The sequence below is a fragment of the Cokeromyces recurvatus genome (assembly GCF_025118155.1).
Source record: "Cokeromyces recurvatus strain NRRL 2243 chromosome Unknown BX663scaffold_43, whole genome shotgun sequence".
In the NCBI taxonomy this organism is placed as follows: Eukaryota; Fungi; Mucoromycota; class Mucoromycetes; order Mucorales; family Mucoraceae; genus Cokeromyces; species Cokeromyces recurvatus.
The window spans coordinates 82,410-96,589 of record NW_026251429.1 but is presented as its reverse complement, the minus strand read 5'-3'; the positions used below and the strand labels follow the sequence as shown (position 1 = coordinate 96,589).

Genomic DNA, 14,180 nt, shown 5'->3' with positions numbered 1-14,180 from the left:
TTTCTCTCTCTCTTTCTCTTTTTTTTTTAAAAAAAAAAGAAAAAGAAAAGGACAATAGATATAAATACATATTCATAATGTATACTAGTAAAGAAAATCCAACTAGACCTCGTAGTAGTAATAGTACTACTAATTTAGGATTGAGGAATAGTTCAAATGAATGGCGCAACGCAAGATCTACATCACCATCTAATTCAGATTATCCTATTTCAAAACGTACTACAAGTCCTGATAACGGAACAGAAGGCACATCACGCAAGTTCAATCGTCGACCTTTAACCTCTGGACAATCTGTCGCTGCCCTTCAACAACATCATCAATGGCTTGTGCAACAACAGGAAGCTGGCCACTCACGCATTTTAAATAATAACAGTCCCATCTATCGATCCGTTTTACCTGTAGCCAGCAAATCCTCTAGTCATATTAAACCAGTCAAACAACCATCGTTTCATAATGATGGAGAGGATGTTATCTTTGATGAAGTTGAAGATGAAGACGTAGAAGAAGAACGTATGATGATGAATCAACAAGATAACAGAGCAAGATCGCCTAGTATTAATAAAGGTAAAACAAAAAAAAAAAATTGAATAAATTTATATGATACAATAATGGAGTTTTTTTTTTTTTTTTTTTTTTTTTTGATTGCTCACACACAAATATTTATATATTTAAGGGTCTGGAGGATCAATTATGTCTACACAAACTTCGAACTTTTATTCTTCTACTAGTACTCAAGAATTCAAGGCAAGTTGAAAATAAAAAATAAAATAAAATAAAATAAAAATAAATACCGAGTGTATTAAAGCTATTTTTAAAAATTTAGGTTGTTAAGGAAGGTTGGCTCTATAAAAAGAATGGATTAATGGTATGTATTGTTTACTTCTTTTTTTTTTTTAATAAATAAATAAATAAATGTTTATTTCCATATTTGGTTGTTAAATTTCCTTTTATATAGCAATGGAAACCTGTATATGCTGTAGCCAAACATGGTAATGCCATAAAACCAGGAGGACTGTATTTATACAAAGATATAAAGGTTTGATTTAATATCCCAAAAAAAAAATACATACAAAAATACATACATACATGTTTACTTACAATTGTTGGATATATTTAGTGTACAAATCATATCCATACTTATGATATGAGTGAAGTACTTGAAATATCACCTCGTGCACAAGATTATAAACAGGGTATTAAATGGGAATTCCGTATGCTGATTAAAAGAGATGACATCATTTTGGCTACGGATGATATGCTTTCACGGAAGGACTGGATTGAATCCCTTACCTCTATTATGGGTAAAGTCTCTATTGCTACACAAAATGAACTCACATCTCGTATACAATCCTCTGAACAAATGAACCGAAATCTTCAAACTGTGGCTGAGGAACTGGATGCTGAAAATGCACAACTGAAAGAGCAAATTATGGGCCTTAAAGAAGCGGCTGCTAAAAGAGACAAGTTCTTTCAACAAGAATTACAAAATCGTGAGAATGAATTAAAGGAAGTGTTTGCAAAGAAGGAAAGACAATTACATCAAAGACTTGAGGAACGAGAGGATGAGTTAATAACTGAGATGGATCGTCAAAGACAGGCTTTAGAGACAAAATGTGAGATATTTGAGCGTGAGGCGATGCAATGGAGAAATAAATATACAGAGATAATGGAAAAGAGGACGAAATCGATGGATTCATCACAAGAGATTGAGTCCCTTGAGATTGAAGTGAGAAAGTGGCGTAATCGGGTGGATGAACTAGAATATCAATTAAGACAGGCAAAATCATCCCAGGAAACAACGAGATTAAGAAATACTTCTAATTCCTCTTTGGATAATAATAAAGATAATAATGGTATCAAGGAAACGATAACAGACGTCAAATTTAATTTGCAATTTTTGCGTGACCAGCTCAAGTCTTCTTCTATCACAGATGATTCTCTTTCAGATATCAAGTCAAGTATTGGTAAATTGTGTGATACCTTGGATGAAGCTAAATCAGGATGGTCTGAACTTCAAAGTGATATTATTAAATTCTTACAAACTGAAAAGGAAGACATCGATATGAAAGATGCAAAACAAAAGCATATGTTTGATCTTCTTCATCATGAATTTCTTGATCTACGTGAAGAGCTTGTTGGTGTCAACTTGTTGAACAATAAAGAAGAGAAGGAAGTGAAAGGAGAAGGAGAAGAAGAAGGAGAAAGTCTAATGAAAGCTAAGAAATTACCCTCGCTCTCTGAAAAGTTTGACATTTTAATTGAAATGATAGAACATCTTCAAGTAAACCAATCTCGAATTTCCACAGCTATTATGGATAATCATAGCTCTACAGCTAGTACAACCTCAACTGACAGTATGCCTGCAACGCCTACTTTAACTTATGCAGATAAAGATTCGGACCTTTATAAGGCAGTCACAAGTCAACAACAACAATTATCGGAATGGATTAAAGAATCACGAGAGATACATCATTCTACTCTAACCACAATTGAAAATAGTCTAAAACAAACTCGTCAACTTCCCTCCGCACCTACTGATATCAATCGTTTACATGACAAGATATCGCAAACGATTGAAGCTGCTATCCATGAACTTACGAAGACCCAACAAGAGGGACAAGATGAACAAATGAAGAATATTAAAGTGATTGGTAATTATCTACAACTTATTTCAAATGATATTCAAGAAAGTGCTATACCTGATCTCTCTGCTTTATCTCAACAACTTGAGGACGTCGTTGAGAGATTGAATATCACTGAAGAAAGATTATCAGCACTAAATCATTCTCATTCATCCTCTACATCAAATGATAAATCAATGTCCTTCAATAATAATACAACTGGAGTAGCAGCAACAGCAAGTGATTTGAATGATAATGATAAGTTGACTCAATTATGCATCTTTGTTAAAAACACAGAAACATTTATGGAACGCTCATTACGTATTTTATCTCGCTATGGTGGTGATAATAATGCGAATAGTATGGAAGAGACCATTCGTCGAGCCGTCAAGGGAGCCTCTAAAGCCCATCTAGAAGAAGTTTTAGCAATTCAAGAACAGAACAAGGATGAACGTGAATTAATAGAGAAAAAGATGCAACGTTATGAAGAAAACGCTCGGAATTACTTTGAAAAGTCGATGGAAAAGGTACATACAGATCTTCATGAGTTTACAGGTGTCATGTATGAAATGTTGGAACGACTTGTGTTGAAGGCCTTAGAACATTCACCGGGGGTGACTGATTCAGATGATAATTCGATCCAAAGTGTAATGGAGCTTTATGGTAAATTATCAGGAATGAATCAAGCTTTGAAAGCAGAGATTAAACGTCTACAAGGGGAAAAGGAAGAGCTTGAAGCTGATGTGAAGGCTATGAAAAAGACGAGTAAAGAGCTCGAGAGAGAGATCAATGAACGTCATGTAGAATTACGATCTATTACTGCAGAATATGAAAGAATGAATAGGAGTATTCAGAGATCAAGATTAGAAGACGCAAGTGATTTAGCCAAAGAATTAGAGCCCCTCATGCAACAAATTGTTAAGCTTCGGAAGTTGGCTTCTTTAAATGATGATTTTTCTGATAATGGCAATTATGTTAATCTCGGTCGGGAAATAAAGCCAAAGGTAAACAGAGTTGACCCACTATTTTTTTTTTTTTTTTTTTTTTTAGTAAATTCTAATTCTGCATTTATATACATATAGCCAACAAGATCAAAATCACCATTGCCTTCTTCTTCAATGAATCGACGTTCACGTTATGATGAAACAGATATAGAACGTAATGAAGATAATTATGATGAGGAGCAAGAAAATTCTGTTCGCAAGTTACGTTTTCCGTCTATGCTAAATAATCGTAATAGAAGAAATTCTTTTACATCACAATATTCAGATAATAGTGAGCAAGCTTCTTATACAAGTAATAGTAGTAGCAATAGTAATAATCGACACCATGATCAACAATCTATTAAATCACCTTTAATCGGAAGCCGACCTAGAGCTAAAAGCCCGCTTTCTTCTTATTTAGGACGTAAATAAGTTAGCTACCATATACCATCTTTTCTTTTACTATTTAATTTATACATATATAAATATGTTGTTGATATCAAATGAACCTCTTCCCTCTTCTCCATTCTTTTTATTATTATTGTATATCTGTATAAAAATAAGTTTTCAAGTCGATATTGAAGGAACAGTACTAAATGTGGTGTGTGTGTGTGTGTTTTTTTAAAAATATATATAAAGTCGTTCCAACGCCAAAGGGCGGGTTTTATTTTGTCAAAAGGCGTTTAATATTTTCTCAACGGAAAATAAAACATAAATGAGTACTTATTCCTTCTAAGAAGATGGTCAAGGAAGAGTATTTGACGGAAAAAAAAAAAAAAAAAAAAAAAAAAAAAAAAAAAAAAAGTGACGCTGTGGATTGGTAAGAAGATTTGAACCCATTTCATTTAGAAACATCAACCAATATTAGACATTATTATAATTCTCAGGGACCAGAGCAAGAACCGATTGTTGAGGACTTGGATACAAAAATGCAAGAGGTTATTGTTCTTGCAGAAAAATCAAAAAAATCAAAAAAAAAAAAATCAAAAGGGCACTATCATGAGTACAGTAGTGAGCAAAAGCTACTTTTTGTTTACTGCAACAGAGTAAAACTTTTCAGTGCTGTGAAGTTTGGTAAATTAGCTGGTGGACTCACCGCACGCATAGCACAAAAGTGGGCAATGAGACTCAAAGGGATAAAGATTGGAATGTTCTTGAAGGACAAACAAGCAAAGTCGACAGAGAGAAAGGCCACTTGGAAGAAAAGCATAAGTTTCATCTCATAAACGTCTACGATGATCATCCACAAGCTCGAGTCAGTGATGCAGTTGCTTCTCTTACTGAGAAATTCGAAAATTTCAGTCTGAAAGATATCAGTGTTAGACAGTATTTTGTATAGAGTCAATTAGTTAGAGGGAAGGATTACAACCATTAGAATTAAGTATGCGCATGTATGGTAATGAATTTTTTTATTGTGATAAAAAAGATAGAAAAAAAAAGAAATACAATATGGGATATAAGATATTAAAAGACTAATTTTCACCATCATGTTCAAATATGTTTCTTGTTCTTTTGTTAGCATTTGATGGTGAAAGATATACATTTGCAGGTGTAATACTTCTGGATGGTGACCGAGGTGGGCTTATTGTACTGCAAATATCAACAAGACGGTATTGCTTTTCTTGGTTATAATTTGCAAGTGAAATCATATTACTGAGATTTACCAAATGTTCTTTCCACGCGAAAAGATTCTTCAAAGAAGAGCGAAATGAATCTAATTCAAGTAAACATTTGGGAATAGGAATATCCTGAATCTTTTGACATACGTAAGCACCTTTAAATTCAAATAATTGACATAAGTAGCCATATCTACCAATGAAATCATAGTATAAAACAGTATCTTCAGTTGAACTTGTCATTAGATGAATATGACTGAGAATGCAACTATTGATACGCATGTTTTTACTTTGTTGATAAAGTGAAACATGATTTGATACAGTCCTTTTTTTAAACTCGATACTTGAGATTTCATTATTATCGCCACTAACCAAAAGATCAATTCTTCTTCCATAAGCTATATTATAGTCGTTTAAAACCTGCATACGACGAGTGGATTGTGAAATACCTTCTCCATCTCGAACCGTTAAACCTGTATCAACGAAAAGGAATTCAAGTATATCTTCAAACTTCCTCACATACATGGTTTCATTATATTGATCCTCATTCGTCCAACATTTGAAGTTATTCACACTATGCAATTTATATTTGTTAGCTTTAATCAATATCATCCCAGAAAAAGAGACACTTACATATTATATACAATACATAAAACCAAGTACTTTAGAGACTTTTTATCTTTCTCCAGACTTTTCATGTCATCAAGTATGGTCAAAGCTTGATTCGTGCTACGACTAGCATTAAATTATAATAAAAATATTGTATGTTTTAATAAATAATGCAGTATTTACTCAAAGCGGCAGGGTAATAAAGAATCAAACACTTCATTGATCAAAGTATCACCTTTATTGTGCTTCATTCGTTTCATCTCCTTACATTTGATTAGAATAGCCTTATATTGATCAGGTGAAAAGATAGTCGAGTAATATGATTTGCAAGTTTCGTTCATCATGTTGAGACAACCAGACGATAGCAATTTGTACATCTTGTCTTCCTTATTAAATTTATCAGCATGAGATGTTATTGTAAAACGAAAAGAAGTGGTATTGGACTCAGCAGCAATAGTTTCATTTTCAATTATCGATTCACTGTCAGAGGTAGGTATAGGAGTAAGTTCATTGTCAGTTGTAGTAGGCGCAGGTTCTTTGTAGGTAGTAGGTATAAGCTCATTTTCAGTTGCAGATATAGATTCATTTTCGATGGTAGGTGTAGGTTCAGCAAGTCTTAAAGCATGTTTTTTAATTAAATTGGTTGCGCGTGTAGCGTAGCTAGTGATGGATTCAATAGCTGATATTTCGAATACTTCCTCAGCTAAATTCTATCATAAAAAAAAAATATTAACTCATTTATCGAGAGTAAATACAGACTTAAGAGATATTTACCAACGCTCGCACATATTGAAAAAGAGAGAAATAAGTGTCATTTAATGAAGGAGATCTAAAAAAGAGGTGTAACGATCAGTAAAGTTAACACAATCATAGTATGCAACTCAACTTACACATTAGAAAGTTTGACACTTGGTCTGTCCACCTGCAACACATTATTGTAAATCGAACACCAAAACTTTTATAAACTCAGAGCTGTTTTACAAGATATGTCTGCTGAAAGGGATTTTATTTGCTCTTTGCACTTAAAAGTAAAACCACTAAAGGTAGGTTTATACGTGCATTTCAGATATTGCGCTACAAGTTTTTCTTTTTCGTCCAGTTCACGAGTCATTAAGAAAAAAAATCTCCAATTTTCAGCAAGTTTTTTATCAAAATCGGGTATGCTTACGTCACACATTACGCAATATTTTGCTTTTTATTTTAAATCTTTTGTACATTAATTATTTTACGTTTTTTATAAACAGTGCTCCAATGTGACGTAGGAATCTTGTTTGATGACCCTCGGCGCTTACAAGCAGTGGACCCTCGGCTGCGACCTTAGTGAAAATACAATTGATAGAGGAGCTATGTCTTCCATCGTTAAAGATTGTACTAGTAGCGTAGTTACTTTGATCAGCACTGTCGCCTCATGATGTGTACTCCATGAAAGGTTACGTGAGCAAATACACTCTCCATCAAGCTATTGTGATTAATATTTATTTGAATATATAGGAATTTTTTGAGATACAACTGTATATACCCTCGTAGTAGCGTAGGAATCTTGTTTGATGACCCTCGGCGCTTACAAGTAGTGGACCCTCGGCTGCGACCTTAGTGAAAGTACAATTGATAGAGGAGCTATGTTTTCCATCGTTAAAGATTGTACGAGTAGCGTAGCTACTACGAGGTGTATTATATAGTTTGGTCTGAGAACAACTTTTTGCAACGTTGGCTGAACTTTGGAAATGGACAGAGACTGTTCATGCAATTGTCTTTTGGTGTCTCTGTAAAGGACTACACATATTCGGTTACATTTATATCCAAAATTTAATATAGCCTCAATTTGTTCTATGATAAAATGAAGTTAACAAAATAATTGCTACCTATACATTTTTAAACCATATATAGAATTATCCATGAAACTAGAATAAATAAAACAGAAATTTGGCAGTGGCGCTATTATGGAACACACATTATTGCTAAAGAAAAGGGCCTTGTTGATATAAAATTAACTTGCCAAATTTGTGACATATAAATACTATCAACGTGTTTATTTAATGGAGAATTTCAACAGTTGATATTGTTGGCAGAAAACACATCTTGAAAGTTGAAGAAAAGACTTGAATATGATCTTGGCTATTTCTATAAGTTCCATTGGTAATTTTAGTCTGGGTTATCAGAATGAACAGACATATTTTTTTGATGATGTTGAACTTTCAAAGTCCAAAAACTTTGCTAGTCTTGTAAATTCACTGTCTTTTAATAATGTATACGCTGTCATAGATATAGAATTGTTATTGTCTTCTTTAGATATAGGAAGCTCAAGTGGTTGGCATCCTGACATTTGTGTTGCACGAGGCTCTTGTTTTTCTTGTTTTATGGTGCTTTCAGGGTCAATAATGGCAAATCTGGAATTGTCTTCAAAGCTGAAGTCTGTCCCTGAATCAGTTTTTTTTTTCTTTTTATTGTAAGTTTCTTTTGCACGACACAATTTGCATCAACTGCTGCTGTTTCTTTTAATACTAATTTTATTCTCGTAACATATGTTGCATTTCCCCCCCCCACTGACTATTACTAGGGGCTTTGTCTATATTGCTATCGTTGTTCATTTTGCTCTGTAAATACATTCCAAATATTATTGAAGGATGCTTAATAATTCGTTTTTCAAAAACCAAATATATACCAGACTTCACAGCGCTGAAAAGTTTTACTCTGTTGCAGTAAACAAAAAGTAGCTTTTGCTCACTACTGTACTCATGATAGTGCCCTTTTGATTTTTTTTTTTTTGATTTTTTTGATTTTTCTGCAAGAACAATAACCTCTTGCATTTTTGTATCCAAGTCCTCAACAATCGGTTCTTGCTCTGGTCCCTGAGAATTATAATAATGTCTAATATTGGTTGATGTTTCTAAATGAAATGGGTTCAAATCTTCTTACCAATCCACAGCGTCATTTCCTTTTTTTTTTTTTTTTTTTTTCGTCAAATACTCTTCCTTGACCATCTTCTTAGAAGGAATAAGTACTCATTTATGTTTTATTTTCCGTTGAGAAAATATTAAACGCCTTTTGACAAAATAAAACCCGCCCTTTGGCGTTGGAACGACTTTATATACAAATATATATATATACATTTGTAAAGAATGCTTATGAATGATTCTTCTCTATATTATTTATAGTAAATTACATTTGTATTCATTCCAATTCATCAACTATCTTATTCTAAAGAATCTATTTTAGGCTACCTTTTAAACAATACAAATGTTACCTTTATTAATTTTATTAACCAACCATAATTTTAACATCATTCTACTTGGCATAAATTACTTGCATTATAGAAAGAAAAAAGGAATCTTATTATATAATAAACTATCACAATCTAATATATTTTCATCATTACATATTCATATATATATATATAAATACATATATATTTTTATTGTTATTTGTATTATATACGTACTTGTCTATATACACAATATAATAACAAGCACATTGTTGGGTATGTATATGCATATACACAAAGGGATAATAAATAAAAGTATATATTTGTTTTTTTTTTTATAGATAGAACCTGCTACTGATCAAGTTGAAGTTGACTGTATGATTGATTAGAATCTCCTTTACTTTCCAATAACTCAACAACATATACTGATTCATTCCGTATAGTGATACAAGAAGGTATATTAACACTTTCGTCAGATGAGTTCCTATTTTTATAAAATGTAATAAGTTTGACTTCATAGTCGTAATCGAGGAGTTGAATAGGCATTCCTAGGCTAGAGAATGTCTCGCATAGTTCTTTACAATAGCAATGACTTTCTCTTTCATCTTCAGCCAACTCAGGAAGGTTCAAGAAGAGAAGAGTTTTAATGTTGTTTGCATAGCTGGGCTGATGAAGTAAACAAGAGTAGCTTATTGGCGGACTTTGACTTTGTATGTTAAGGTCCAAATTCTTTATAACTTTTTCGATAGGTATTGATTGATATAGCATAAGGAACGCGCTCTGTAATGCTTCTACAAATGATGACATGGCTACTATATCCCTCCTATATATGTATATGTGTATGTATATGTACATGTGTATGTATACATGTATATATTTAAGTTGTAAATAAAACTTGATTAAAGTATGTTTTTTTTTTAAAAAAAAAAGAAACTTACGCAAGATTGACACCACTCATGAAAGGGTCCTCAATAATTATCCTGTCGTCTTCAAACTCTTGCTTAATTGTTGTAAAACCGCCCATCTTGAGTGAAATGGCAAGTTTTGAATAATCAAAATGATAACCCCAAAAGCACATAAAGTCCATCAATAGTTGGTCCAATGCTGAAGTATTAGCAGAATTCCAATAATAGTGCTGAGTAGTCTCGTTAAATTCTACTTGATATTGTGTTTTAGGTTGTGATCTATCCAAGACGACACAATCATGAAAACGTGCAGCAACACCAACACGTTTATTATTATAAATAGCCGTATCCCAGAAACAAAACTTGGTATTACATTCAGCTGATCGACAGGTGTCAGTTGGGTCATGTTGAAAGAGGTTTTGTAAATTAGGCAGGACAGGTGGATCTAGTGAAATTAAATAGGAAAGCGCCATTATCTGAAAGGCGTAAAAGCGTATACCGTGATTCCTTAGATTTGCTGTTATGAATATTATTATTATTATTATTACTTGTCTGTAGTTTATTAGTCGTATACTTACCTCGAAAAAAGAGCTTCAAAGTTTGAATAAATGGCAATACACGATCATCTAATTTAAAGTATTCGGCAATCATGTCATAAGAACGGGTATTAATTTCTTTATTGAAATTGTATTCAATACGAACACCATTCCATTTGAAACGAACTGAATTTGTACTATTGTTATATTCAACTTTGGTCGCCTTCAAGGATTCCAAATAAGATTTCATAGTAATAAAACTATGAGGCTCCTGTTGATCGATAAAAGCTGCATCACCTTCTCTATCATACAATCGAGCTAAATCGACATCTGATAATTCGATGTTAATTTTAAGATAAGAAGTCGAAAATCCTAATCCAATGACAAAAGATCTAATCAAAATAAATATATGTATATATTTATATATATATATAAACGTTGATCATCTGTCTAACTTTACATATTTATATTTAAGCTGTAAATTGTCATTTACCCATAAGGCTTCATTTCAAAAAAATAGTCTGGAAACATATTTTCAAATATCGATTTCAGTAATCCTACATATTCTTCTTGCTTTTCTATCGGCATCGTATAAAACTACAGCATAAAAAATGGTTGATCAAACTCCTTTCTCTCTCTATTTCTCTTTCTTTCTTTCTCTTTTACTATCACTTACTTTATCTCTAGATGGTAATTTCATAAGCGCATAATATTGTTGAAAACAATTAGAAACATGTCTTTCAACGTCATCTAAACTTGGATGGTATATAAGTAACTTTAAACTGTTTACAACTTGCTTTATTTTAGGCAATGCGCCTGTTTGCACACGTTCATCTTTCATGTAGTCAAAGAAAGAAGTAAACTCAAAAGTTGGATTGTTGTTTTTATTACTGTCATCTTTTTTACGTATTTGTTCTTGTTTATAAATATATTGCATGATTTCTTCTGCAGTATGACCTGTGCTAGACAAAAAGTTGTCCACCAATGTCACTGGAACAACATGGGGTTGTAGTTTATCCTTATCTCTTGTTTCTGACATGTCAAATAATCGAATATAATCAAGTAATTCGCGGACGACCTTTTGTGATATGCGTATTGATGAGTTGTTATTACTATAACGTTTTTGTAATTGTGCCATTTTTTTGAAAGTATTAGCTATAGTAGTGTGTTAGAAAAAAAAACGTAAAGTTGTTGACGAATGTGTATAAAAACTTTAAATGAACGGGTTTTTAATTTAATGCAAATAGGGGAAAAAAAAAAACTTCATTAGCCTACAGCACTTTTTTTTTTTTGCATAGACAATACAGACTATTAAGTTTATTTTTCATGTAATGCAAGTGATGTATAAAGTAAATATATATTTATGTACATGGTATTATTTCTTCTTTTTAGATTTGTCATCAGCAAGCTTTTCATCAGCTAATTTCTTCATAATTGTAAGTTTACCCACAGCATCAGCTTTGACAGCCATTTGTCTTTCAATGTTTTTATTAATCTCAGCTGTTAATTTCTAATTAAAGAGTTTAAGTACATTTGCATGTATACACTTTTTTTTTTTTGAGTTGACATTGATGCTGTTTTTATTAAATGTTATACCTTATTCATTGCTTGTTGTTTTATTAAAGAAGCTTTCTTGGGTGCAATTGTTCTAGCTAAATATAATTTTAGTTTTTAACATTATAAAGAAGTTTGATTATTTTGATTTTTAAGTATGTCTTTACCTCCTTTTTTTGTAATACCCTTTTTTTCTCTTCCACCTTTTTGTTTAGGCTTTCCTGGCTTCTTTAATTTAGATCCTTGCACCATTGATATGAAGAAGATTTTTTTTTTTTAGTTTTGAGACAAAAAAAAAATGCAATATGTGTATGTATATGTGGTATGTTGTGCGGTATATTCAATAAAAAGTGAATTTCGTCAGGAACTCAGCCACCCACATTTTTTCTTTCTTTCTTTCAAGTTTAAAACTCTATGGAGTAAAAGCAGTCCGATAGAGTATGCAATAGTTGAAGCTTTTTTCTTTTTTTGGTTAAAGATGATAGTGCCCCCCCCCTCCAAGCGAAGAATAAATAAATTCTATTTAATTGTTCATGGATTTAAAAGATAGCTATTTGTTAATTATTATTATTTTTGACCCAAATTTATTAGGCACCAATAATAATAATAATAATAAAAATCGAATTTTTGCTAAGCCACATGTCAAATTTGTAAATCCAATTGTTTTCGTCAGACTGAAAGAACTGACTAAAGAAAAAAAAAAAACCAAAACTTTTTTTTATACATATAAATATTTATTTTGTCTTTTTTTTTTTTATATATACAAATTTATATTTATATAATTACTTTGCTTTAATTGAATTTCTTTTTAGGATCAATCATATAGCAATTTAATTTATTCAATTCTTTTTTTTTCTTCCTTTTCGAAATCCAACAACAAATCTTTAATTCAACCTTTTTTTTTTTCCTCCCCAATTTATAATATACAAATATAATGGCTTTTGAAGGTGGTCGTGGTGGTAATCGTGGTGGTCGTGGTGGTTTTGGCGGCCGTGGCGGAGGCCGTGGTGGTTTCGGTGGTGATCGTGGTGGTCGTGGTGGTCGTGGTGGAGGCCGTGGTGGTTTCGGTGGTGATCGTGGCCGTGGAGGTAAGATTGAACATAAGAATTTATTTAGTTTTACTTTTATTTATTTATTTATTTATTTATTTATTTATGAATTTTAGGTGCACGTGGTGGTCGTGGAGCATCTAGAGGTGGCCGTGGCGGACCTAGAGGCGGTGCTAGAGGTGGCCGTGGCGGTGCTAGAGGAGGAGCTAAAGGAGGTGCCAAGGTCATTATCGAACCTCACAGACATGCCGGTATCTTTGTTGCCCGTGGTAAGGAAGATCTTTTGGTGACTAAGAACTTGGTCCCTGGTGAAGCTGTCTATGGTGAAAAGCGTATCTCTGTAGATGGTCCTGAAGGTACCAAGATTGAATATCGTGTCTGGAATCCCTTCAGATCCAAGTTGGCTGCTGCCGTTTTGGGTGGTGTTGATCATATTCATATTGCTCCCGGTAAAAAGGTCCTCTATCTTGGTGCTGCCTCTGGTACATCTGTTTCTCATGTTGCTGATGTTGTTGGTCCTGAAGGTGCCGTTTATGCTGTCGAATTCTCTCACCGTCCCGGTCGTGACTTGATTAACATGGCTAAGAAGCGTACTAACGTTGTTCCTATCATTGAAGATGCTCGTCACCCTCAAAAATACCGTATGTTGGTTCCCATGGTAGATGTTATCTTTGCTGACGTTGCTCAACCTGATCAAGCTCGTATTATTGCTTTAAATGCACACCATTTCCTTAAGAATGAAGGTCACATTGTTATTTCTATCAAGGCTTCTTGTATTGATTCAACTGTTGATGCTGCTACCGTCTTTGCTCGTGAAGTTAAGAAACTTCAAGAAGAGAGAATTAAACCTCAAGAACAACTTACTCTTGAACCTTACGAAAGAGACCACGCTGTTGTTGTAGGAAAATACGTTCGTCACAAGTAAAGAAAAAAAAAGACAAGGGGACTTTATATGATGTTTTCTTTTTCTTTTTTTTTAAATTATTGTTTTTTTTCAATCTTCTTTATCTCTGTTAGACTTGTAAATAATTTTTTTTGAGTGGGTTTAAAAAATTTATACTAAATAAAAAAACAAAAAAAAAAAAAAAAGACAGTGTTACTTTGT

The 14,180-nt window shown here is 32.8% G+C and overlaps 8 protein-coding genes across 8 annotated transcripts; 3 read left to right on the top strand and 5 right to left on the bottom strand.

Annotated features, from left to right (window-relative positions):
- Positions 1-20: 20 nt before the first annotated feature.
- Positions 21-4,174, top strand: BX663DRAFT_266310 (uncharacterized protein). Its single transcript, XM_051521928.1, has 8 exons — positions 21-79; positions 139-564; positions 674-744; positions 824-865; positions 956-1,036; positions 1,118-2,651; positions 2,853-3,625; positions 3,704-4,174. The coding sequence occupies exons 2-8, from the start codon at positions 513-515 to the stop codon at positions 4,034-4,036; spliced, it is 2,886 nt and encodes a 961-aa protein (XP_051378216.1). The 5' UTR covers positions 21-79; positions 139-512; the 3' UTR covers positions 4,037-4,174.
- A 254-nt stretch (positions 4,175-4,428) lies between these two features.
- On the top strand, positions 4,429-4,620 carry BX663DRAFT_410903 (uncharacterized protein; the record flags this gene model as incomplete). The annotated part of the gene is made up of 1 exon (XM_051522287.1): positions 4,429-4,620. A coding segment is annotated over one exon (192 nt), but the record flags the coding sequence as incomplete, so codon positions are not given.
- A 456-nt stretch (positions 4,621-5,076) lies between these two features.
- On the bottom strand, positions 5,077-5,745 carry BX663DRAFT_533450 (uncharacterized protein; the record flags this gene model as incomplete). The annotated part of the gene is made up of 1 exon (XM_051530531.1): positions 5,077-5,745. One exon carries the CDS (start codon positions 5,743-5,745, stop codon positions 5,077-5,079), a length of 669 nt encoding a protein of 222 aa, XP_051378214.1.
- Positions 5,746-7,984: 2,239 nt separating this feature from the next.
- Positions 7,985-8,761, bottom strand: BX663DRAFT_533449 (uncharacterized protein; the record flags this gene model as incomplete). The annotated part of the gene is made up of 4 exons (XM_051530530.1): positions 7,985-8,283; positions 8,378-8,403; positions 8,563-8,716; positions 8,746-8,761. The coding sequence occupies 4 exons, from the start codon at positions 8,759-8,761 to the stop codon at positions 7,985-7,987; spliced, it is 495 nt and encodes a 164-aa protein (XP_051378213.1).
- Positions 8,762-9,442: 681 nt separating this feature from the next.
- Positions 9,443-11,252, bottom strand: BX663DRAFT_266234 (uncharacterized protein). Its single transcript, XM_051521927.1, has 6 exons — positions 11,149-11,252; positions 10,966-11,069; positions 10,515-10,802; positions 9,970-10,453; positions 9,613-9,854; positions 9,443-9,515 (listed from the first exon to the last, which is right to left on the bottom strand). Coding segments are annotated over exons 2-6 (1,020 nt in total). The 5' UTR covers positions 10,970-11,069; positions 11,149-11,252; the 3' UTR covers positions 9,443-9,513.
- On the bottom strand, positions 10,842-11,669 carry BX663DRAFT_266229 (uncharacterized protein). The gene is made up of 2 exons (XM_051521926.1): positions 11,149-11,669; positions 10,842-11,069 (listed from the first exon to the last, which is right to left on the bottom strand). The coding sequence occupies exons 1-2, from the start codon at positions 11,608-11,610 to the stop codon at positions 10,962-10,964; spliced, it is 570 nt and encodes a 189-aa protein (XP_051378211.1). The 5' UTR covers positions 11,611-11,669; the 3' UTR covers positions 10,842-10,961.
- Positions 11,670-11,743: 74 nt separating this feature from the next.
- BX663DRAFT_525639 (uncharacterized protein) lies at positions 11,744-12,337 on the bottom strand. The gene is made up of 3 exons (XM_051529805.1): positions 12,194-12,337; positions 12,069-12,124; positions 11,744-11,982 (listed from the first exon to the last, which is right to left on the bottom strand). The coding sequence occupies exons 1-3, from the start codon at positions 12,276-12,278 to the stop codon at positions 11,848-11,850; spliced, it is 276 nt and encodes a 91-aa protein (XP_051378210.1). The 5' UTR covers positions 12,279-12,337; the 3' UTR covers positions 11,744-11,847.
- A 623-nt stretch (positions 12,338-12,960) lies between these two features.
- BX663DRAFT_443562 (Fibrillarin-domain-containing protein) lies at positions 12,961-14,000 on the top strand (the record flags this gene model as incomplete). The annotated part of the gene is made up of 2 exons (XM_051523576.1): positions 12,961-13,108; positions 13,192-14,000. 2 exons carry the CDS (start codon positions 12,961-12,963, stop codon positions 13,998-14,000), a joined length of 957 nt encoding a protein of 318 aa, XP_051378209.1.
- Positions 14,001-14,180: the final 180 nt, after the last annotated feature.

Excerpts from the sequence above, each read along its gene's own strand:
- BX663DRAFT_266310 (XM_051521928.1), top strand. The coding sequence starts at position 513 with ATGATGATGAATCAACAAGATAACAGAGCAAGATCGCCTAGTATTAAT. Across the intron at positions 1,037-1,117 it reads ATTTATACAAAGATATAAAG|TGTACAAATCATATCCATAC; the intron begins GTTTGATTTAAT and ends GGATATATTTAG. Across the intron at positions 3,626-3,703 it reads GTCGGGAAATAAAGCCAAAG|CCAACAAGATCAAAATCACC; the intron begins GTAAACAGAGTT and ends ATATACATATAG.
- BX663DRAFT_266234 (XM_051521927.1), bottom strand. Across the intron at positions 10,454-10,514 it reads TTTGAAGCTCTTTTTTCGAG|CAAATCTAAGGAATCACGGT; the intron begins GTAAGTATACGA and ends TATTCATAACAG. Across the intron at positions 9,855-9,969 it reads ATGAGTGGTGTCAATCTTGC|GAGGGATATAGTAGCCATGT; the intron begins GTAAGTTTCTTT and ends ATACATATATAG.
- BX663DRAFT_266229 (XM_051521926.1), bottom strand. The coding sequence starts at position 11,610 with ATGGCACAATTACAAAAACGTTATAGTAATAACAACTCATCAATACGC. Across the intron at positions 11,070-11,148 it reads AATTACCATCTAGAGATAAA|TTTTATACGATGCCGATAGA; the intron begins GTAAGTGATAGT and ends TTTATGCTGTAG.
- BX663DRAFT_525639 (XM_051529805.1), bottom strand. The coding sequence starts at position 12,278 with ATGGTGCAAGGATCTAAATTAAAGAAGCCAGGAAAGCCTAAACAAAAA. Across the intron at positions 12,125-12,193 it reads GGGTATTACAAAAAAAGGAG|CTAGAACAATTGCACCCAAG; the intron begins GTAAAGACATAC and ends AATTATATTTAG. Across the intron at positions 11,983-12,068 it reads AACAACAAGCAATGAATAAG|AAATTAACAGCTGAGATTAA; the intron begins GTATAACATTTA and ends CTCTTTAATTAG.